The sequence below is a fragment of the Carassius auratus genome, chromosome 13, assembly GCF_003368295.1.
Source record: "Carassius auratus strain Wakin chromosome 13, ASM336829v1, whole genome shotgun sequence".
In the NCBI taxonomy this organism is placed as follows: Eukaryota; Metazoa; Chordata; class Actinopteri; order Cypriniformes; family Cyprinidae; genus Carassius; species Carassius auratus.
Window position 1 is genome coordinate 10,589,229 of NC_039255.1, and position 7,716 is coordinate 10,596,944.

The 7,716-nt window shown below is 37.3% G+C and overlaps 1 protein-coding gene across 3 annotated transcripts; it reads right to left on the minus strand.

The window, feature by feature from the left end:
- Positions 1-1,615: 1,615 nt before the first annotated feature.
- Positions 1,616-7,433, minus strand: LOC113112616 (40S ribosomal protein S24). Of its 3 annotated transcripts, XM_026278337.1 has the most exons (7): positions 7,343-7,433; positions 6,662-6,727; positions 6,362-6,571; positions 5,738-5,851; positions 5,621-5,623; positions 2,125-2,150; positions 1,616-1,692 (listed from the first exon to the last, which is right to left on the minus strand). In XM_026278337.1, the coding sequence occupies exons 1-6, from the start codon at positions 7,343-7,345 to the stop codon at positions 2,145-2,147; spliced, it is 402 nt and encodes a 133-aa protein (XP_026134122.1). In that variant the 5' UTR covers positions 7,346-7,433; the 3' UTR covers positions 1,616-1,692; positions 2,125-2,144. The 3 variants fall into 3 exon arrangements, with proteins under 3 accessions (XP_026134122.1, XP_026134123.1, XP_026134124.1); XM_026278338.1 differs by lacking the exon at positions 5,621-5,623; XM_026278339.1 differs by lacking the exons at positions 2,125-2,150; positions 5,621-5,623.
- Positions 7,434-7,716: the final 283 nt, after the last annotated feature.

The window sequence follows — 7,716 nt, forward strand, 5'->3', positions numbered from 1 at the left end:
TAGAATACTAATTCCAATTTCTAGATAAACTATTTATTTCAGTTCCCTGATGAAACACGTTGAGTCTGACAGGTCAGATCACATGAAATCAATCATTCTTATTGAACATAAATGATCTGCCTCGTACAGATATCATATGGCTTTGAAAGCAGCTGTAAGCTGTGTCACACTTGGAGACTTGAATATAAATACTGCATATTGCCGAAGGTAAGGACATCTGCCAGGCAAATAAATGTTATAATGTAACGCAAACCTCTGAGAACCTTGGGGAAACACTACTGCTATTCACTGTGATTACGTGCATTTTAATAGCTTTTTACTGGCATGCTAATGACATACTCTTCAGAAAATGTCGAACAGGTCTTGCACACACGTTACATAATATCCATAACGTTGAATTAACGATAGTTTCTAGACCCCGATCAACAGTTACATTGGGGAGGGGTGATGGGACCAGCCAAAGAGACCTTTATAGCAATGGAATAATTTCAAGTAGATCATTTTATTTGATCGTTTATTAATTTAATCAACATTGTCAAATGTAATGAAACCAATTAGTGTGAAGAAAGGATACTTAATGACCAATGATAATCCTGAGTATGAGAGAAGTGCACACTTAGCACATGCTTTACGATACACCGGTGTGTGTAGTTAATAAAATCCTCAGATTTCCCCCTCCGGTTTGCTGTTTCTATGAATCACAAATCACTAGGCCAACACACAGTTCTCAGCAGACAGGGTTACTCTGGTTACATGGGAACCCTTAAGACATAATTTGCACAAGACTGTCAGAGCCTGCCCCCCTCCCTCCACATCAGAAGACCATGAACAGGTCGGTTGCATATTTGCTGCTAATTAATTGCAAAAACACATAAGCAAACAAAGACCGAAGCCATCCATGTAGGTTTAGCTTTAAATTAATTGCATTGTAATAATAAAGAACACATCCCAATTAATGTATTTCCAAGAATATCTTGGGAGAAAAAGTTAGAATTTTTAAACGGACTGACCAGAAGCTACAGTGCAATAGTAAATCTGTACTTACAGCTTTAGTGTAATTTCTGCACTGCAATCTTTAGCTCAGGTTGACTGTAGTAAAATTGGATGGCATTAAACTATCGATCATGCTACTGCATCATATTTTGTGTGCAGTAAACACTAGGATTGTGATTATGTATTACCACATTAACAGTAGCCAGCTGCCATTATAGTTCAGCTGAGGTAACCAAAGGAACATGGCTAAAACTGGCCATTATTTTGATTTTAACATGGCTACAGGAGGTTGTGAAAAACATTTACAGTGAGTATAATTGTGAAGAGGTCACAAAACCAACACACTACAGATCAAAGGTTCGGAATTGGTTACTTTTAACAAAGTCTTTTATGCTCAAAATAAAAACATTAATGTGTAATATTACAATTTAAAACGTCGCTTTTATATTTCAATATTTAAGTAAAAAATATCAAGTGATGTCACATATATCAGATGTTGTGCTAGTATGTAAAGTTTCACTGTGCAGGGTGCTCTGGGGAGCCACTGCTCAGCACATTTTGTATGTCTCCCTTATTGAACACTAAATAGCATCTCTGATTGAGCACTCAAAGACATCAGGAACCACTTTTTTTAAAGAATTTATTTGTTGACAGTGTACAAGAACATTTTCAGGCCGATGGTCTTCCCTGAAGGTCTTACTGTAAGAGGAAAGACAAAACATTACAGTGAGATTGATACAACATTTCAATACACAAACTACTCGTACAAAATCTCTAATTATCAAGGACAAACTTTCACTTCAAGGGGAAATATAACTAAGGGAGAGGTTGCTTCTGAATACTCCAGTGGGTCCTGTCAAACTTGCAGACATGCAGTCAAGTGGCTAGTTTACTTCAAATAAGTGAATGCCAACCACACACAGCATGCTTCAAATTAGTGATTTATAAGTCAAATAAGTTGACTGGAACAATTCAAGTACATACATTAAAATATATATTTTCATCTGTGTTAGAAACACAGGATGCTTTAAATATCTGCAAGTGAGATGAGGCATTGGGATTGAACATGCAAAGCACTTCAAGTAACCGGTAAAAGTGGATAACAGCACACCATGCCGATTTCCACTCTACCTTCTGAAACCTCAAGTCTTTCACTTCTGAAACATCCAAGGGAGGCAAAAGAGGGCAAAAGATTGGACAAAAATGAGAACGTTCAACTAACACTAACAAGTTCTAGAACTGCTCTCTGAAATACTTTCATGGTGGGTATTTAAACTACAGCCCGACCTATATGTTTTTTTTTGGGGGCCAAAACCAATATTAGTGAGTAAAAAAATAAGAGTCTGATACCAATATATCAGCCAATATTGTATGTAACGTATTTTTCGGAATATAAGTCGCACCCAAGTATAAGGCACCTCAGTGAAAAAATACGTCATGAGGAAAAAAACATAAGTCACACTGGACTATAAGTCGCATTTATTTAGAACCAAGAAAAAAACATTACCATCTCCAGCCGCGAGAGGGCGCTCTGTTTTCAGTGGTAGGCTATAGGAGCACTGAGCAGCATAGAGCAACCTCTCGTGACTGTAGACGGTAATGTTTTCTCTTAGTTCATGTCAAATAAATTGATAAATAAGTCGCACCTGACTATAAGTTGCAGGACCAGCCAAACTATGAAAAAAAAAAGTGCGACTTATAGTCTGGAAAATACGGTATATTAAAGCACAGTACCAGTCAAATGTGGACAGTTTCCGATTTACGCGTCCAAACATTTGATTCTTACTATATACAGTACATATTACTAATATATATATATATATATATATATATAGGGTGTAACGATACGCGTATTGAATTCGTATTGAACGGTTCGTTGGACTAATTAAATAAAATAAATTTAAAAAAAAAGTGAAATAATGATATGCGTTCAACAAGGTAGCCCAATAACCCAAACAACGTAACAGGGAACGCCCCTGACACCCCCGAAGAAGAAAAAAAACACCAACTTATGTTTATGTTAGGCTACTCAGTCAGGCGCTCGCTCACTCAGTACGCGCTGAAGGCGCGTTGCAAAATAGCCAATGCGTTTAACAGACCAGAAATAGAAGATCCTCCAATAACCAACAGGTCTGGTGTTTGGGTGCACTTTGGATTCCCTGTAAGCTATAATGGTGATGGCAAGAGAGTGGTGGATAAAAAAACAACGATGTCGCATCTGCTACATGACAATAGGGTACACCAGCGGGAATACAAAAAACCACCACCGGGAATACTTGAAACATGTCAACTCATTTACGCCGACATCACCTTAGTGTGTCAGTATCCGGGAAAAGACGAAAAAAAAAGGAGAAACATACACACAAACTATCTCCGCAGCATTTAGACAGACATTTCCAACGGATTCAAACAGGGCAAAAGACATCACCACAGTGATTGGTAGGCTACATTTACGTTACATTTACATTATAGCCGCGGATATGAGACCTTACTATTTACCATTTATTCTATCATCACCATTATAGCTTACAGGGAATCCAAAGTGCACCCAAACACCAGACCTGTTGGTTATTGGAGGATCTTCTATTTCTGGTCTGTTAAATGCATTAGACATTTTGCAACGAACCTTCAGCTCGTGCTGAGTGAGCGAGCGCCTTAGGGGCCATTCACATATCGCGCCTAAAAACGCTAGGCACGTCTTTCTCCTCCTTTCCAAAGCACTCGGGCAGAAGCGCCCCTGAGGCGTCTGCCTTTGCTAAGCAACAATGACGTGCTCTCTCCATGAAGACGCGGAAATTTCAGCAAAGGATAAATGGATTTGCAGCTCTAAAAATCGCTTGCAGTAGGCTAGCTCTGCTACTAAATTTATTTCAAAATTGCAATCCATATACAATTATGATCAGCTGTTCCTTCATCTTGGCTGAGCTTTCAACGTTGTTACAGAAAGGATGAAGCTGATTGGTTAGTTCTTGTCTCATGACCCGCGGTGCGCTTGCGGCATTCTGAAAAGTTGAGATGTTTTTACATTTTGCTGTATCTAAAAACGTACCGAACCGTACCGTGACATCAGTGTATCGTATCGAACCAAACCGTGAATTTTGTGGCTTAAGTACATTTTTAATCTGTTTTTATCATTCATTTAAAATGAGACAAATTTGCTATTATTTTAATCTCCAATCTGTTAAAAGTTCAGATTGTTTTTTTTAATGCTTTGTTAACTAGCAAAAGACACCAACCAGTTTTATATCCCAGTTGCGCAGATGGGGGATGTTGTGCTATTCTATGACATTAGCCATGTAATTTAAACTATTCACTTTGTGCAACGTGGTCATTATCAAACTCCAAAATCATATATAATTTTTTTTTAATTAAAATAATTTCGTTTATCTTCAGTTAAGATTTTAAGCTGTCATAGGGTCGAATTACAACATTCTCCTAATTTTTTGAGAGTAAATAAAGAAAAATGTATACACTAATTATGAAACAAATCAACATTTGTACTAGACAAGTAAAACTTCTGAGGATAAAATATTCTGAACCCCACATGGATTTACACCAACTGAGGAAGTCCAAAAGCTTTACTTTGTGCCCCACTCTCCAGTAACTCTCTAAATAAATACTAGGGCTGGTCCGAATACCATATTTTGAGCTTCAAAGCTTTGGTAGTAATTAACACTGAATATATTGAAAGCTTCGGAGGAAGGATGTCTGTCGGTTTTCATTTTTATTATGTTGAGAACAGTTCATCCAATCAACTTCAAGCATGGCAGGTGTGTTGCTGCAGACCCAAGGGAGTGAAGTGTTGCATTTTGGTGCAATTTGGACACGCAACATGTTCAGAGTCGAATAATAACAATATTTGACTCAAAATCGAAGATCAAATGTTTACACCCTGAACAAATTAGAATAATCCTTTTTCACGTCTTGTGCACTTTAATGCCCATTCAATGTAATGTGTACATTCCCTTGGAACGGGAATAGTTGAACAAGACGATGCTTGTATGCTCCCTGAACAAGAAACCTCCTTACTGAAGGGAAAGTGTTAACTGGTGTCACCAAATTCAGGGGATCCCTTCAGCTCTAGGAGCCCTTGCGAACGCCACCCTCGCAAAATCGGTTGGTGCCGGACCGCAAATTTAACCATCTAGACATATAAGTACACTCCATTCACATTCAAGAGGGTTCCACAAGCTGAGGAGATCCTCCGAAATTTGGTGTGAATTCACCGTGCCATTACAAAAAAGTTACATCGGCTGCATATTCGACGATACCGATATATCAGTGACAGGCTCATCAGCAAAACTACATATCAGTCGGGCTATAATGTAAACTAAGCCCCATAAAAACTGTCGCATGAATTAGAAAAATTTGTAAACCATTTTCAGAGAGCAACTGCAATACAGCTTGTTCTACTGATTACTACATAGTCCAGCACTTCACTATTAGTGAGCACACTAGTTCACTACTCGAGTGGGATTAAACAGAAGTGCCTGTAATAATAGCGTCCAATCACATACTGGTCAATAGCATTATAAATCAACATAGCAGCTAAATGTTTGGAGTTAACTTGACATATCACTCCAGACTCTCCTTCCACAGCAGTTAGTCTACTTGTGAAAGTATTTACCTTCTACAGTCCAGATGTACATTTGATAAAGGAGGAAAGATGACGTTACACATTAAAACCCAAGATAGTGACAACGAAACAAACATCTATGATGGGCAAAAAAGAATAAAAAATTACCTTCTTGCCCGAAGCACCAACAGAAGCTTTCTTGGTGCCTCTAACTTTCTTCATTCTGTTCTTGCGTTCCTTGCGCTGTTTTCTAGAGGTCTTTTTCTTCTCATAAAGGCCATGCTGAGGAAAACAAAAGAGAGCTTTATAAAACATGTAAATGTAATGAATAAAACAATTTTCACTAATAAAAGCGGCCATTTACTAATTTCACTTCAAAAATACATTTCCATATAGTTAACTTTTATCTTTTTAAGACAGCAAGGGTCAAAAAAAAGAACTTTTGATTTAAAAAACAAAAAAACAAAACAAAAACACACTGGAGGTTTGCGGTGCTTGTTTGCAAAGCAGCATAATTTGATTATCGAAAATGACTAAAAAATGACCATTAATTCTACAAAATAAAATACTATTGTAAATATTAACTAAAGTGTTTAAGAAAATCTTACTGTCCAACTGTAAAAAGACAATACTAATATTTATGGCCATCTTAATTTCTTTATTGTTAAATATTAAACTAAACTTTAGCATATGATCAATACCACATTTCACTCTGAAACATGCAATGTATACTGAAATAACAGCCTTCTGATCTAAATTAAATTAATCCTGCAAGCATCATGAGGGACGTACCCTTTGCAGCCTGTATTTGGGCTCATTTTTCTTTGCATAGTCCAATGAGTCGTAGATCATTCCAAACCCAGTTGTCTTGCCACCGCCAAACTGAGTTTTGAAGCCGAAGACGAACACCACATCTGGGGTGGTTTTGTACATTTTTGCAAGCTTCTCCCTGATCTCTGTCTTGGGGACTGTTGCTTTGCCTGGATGCAGGACATCGACAACCTGAAACGTTAACAAAAAAAATTAAGTAAATACTAAAAGTGCAAACTAAATTACATTAAGCCAGGATAAAAAAATCTGCCACACGCTTACCATTTGCTTCCTTTGAAGCAGCCGGTTTGTCATGAACTTTCTGGTCCTGACAGTGACGGTCTCGTTCTGCAAACAGACACATTTGTTAGAACTGAAATATTGAGGTTAAATGGAAAACCATGAGCTGGGCTGATGTTCAACCTTGATTAAACTATTTCTCAAAGAGCAGAATTCATCATTCTTGTCATGACATGATTTCTTACCCTAAACTGTTGCTTGATAGCCATGTACTGTAAAAACCCCACCAACCGTACTTATTAGTTTTATTCATAGCGATTTTCAAAAGGAAGCGTGAGCATCTTGTACAGACGCAAAGCAAAAGCTTTGAAGCATAAGACACTTTCTCTTTATATGGTTTACACTTCAGCTACATAAGCTGCATGGGCTCGATAACATACAGGGGTCGATACAAGTTTTAAACTTTTATATATTTCAGGTATATGGACACATATATACCTGTAATATAATATTGTAGCCACTATTAGAGGAGTAGCACGATGGTATGAAGACACAATATCTTGATCTACCGAAAAGTTCCTACACATTATATCATCTAAATGAAGGCATATATTGGTCATCTTATATATGTAGTGTGCTTTACGTCAACAATGTCAATATGAAACCGTCGGATGGAGAAGATTTAATTAGATTTTCATGACCATTTGTCCACAATCCACTCACCATCTTGGCGTCGGCTCGCTCAGGGACGAGGAAAAGGAAGAAGGACCTGTAGGTGCCCGAAAATATGCCCGAGTGGTGGTGTAGTATATTGAAGTACTGCCTGAATTAAAAGCGATGCTAAATAAAATTAGGGTTAAAAAAAAATAATAATAGTGTTTTTATTTAATCGACAAGACATGAAACATACTGAGATAAAAGTGTTATATGGAAATATAAAAGCACACAGACTAATAAATTCAAAGTTATAAATGTAAGTCACGACTGGATGCTTAGAACGAAAGCGTTTGTATCTTAATTAATTCAGTCAGTTAATTAAGATCCTAATATTTCTAAAAGTTTAATTAAACAACGAGTAGTAGGCTAATGCTTAAATC

Excerpts from the sequence above, each read along its gene's own strand:
- LOC113112616 (XM_026278337.1), bottom strand. Across the intron at positions 6,572-6,661 it reads TGCTTCAAAGGAAGCAAATG|GTTGTCGATGTCCTGCATCC; the intron begins GTAAGCGTGTGG and ends TTAACGTTTCAG. Across the intron at positions 5,852-6,361 it reads CCAAATACAGGCTGCAAAGG|CATGGCCTTTATGAGAAGAA; the intron begins GTACGTCCCTCA and ends TGTTTTCCTCAG.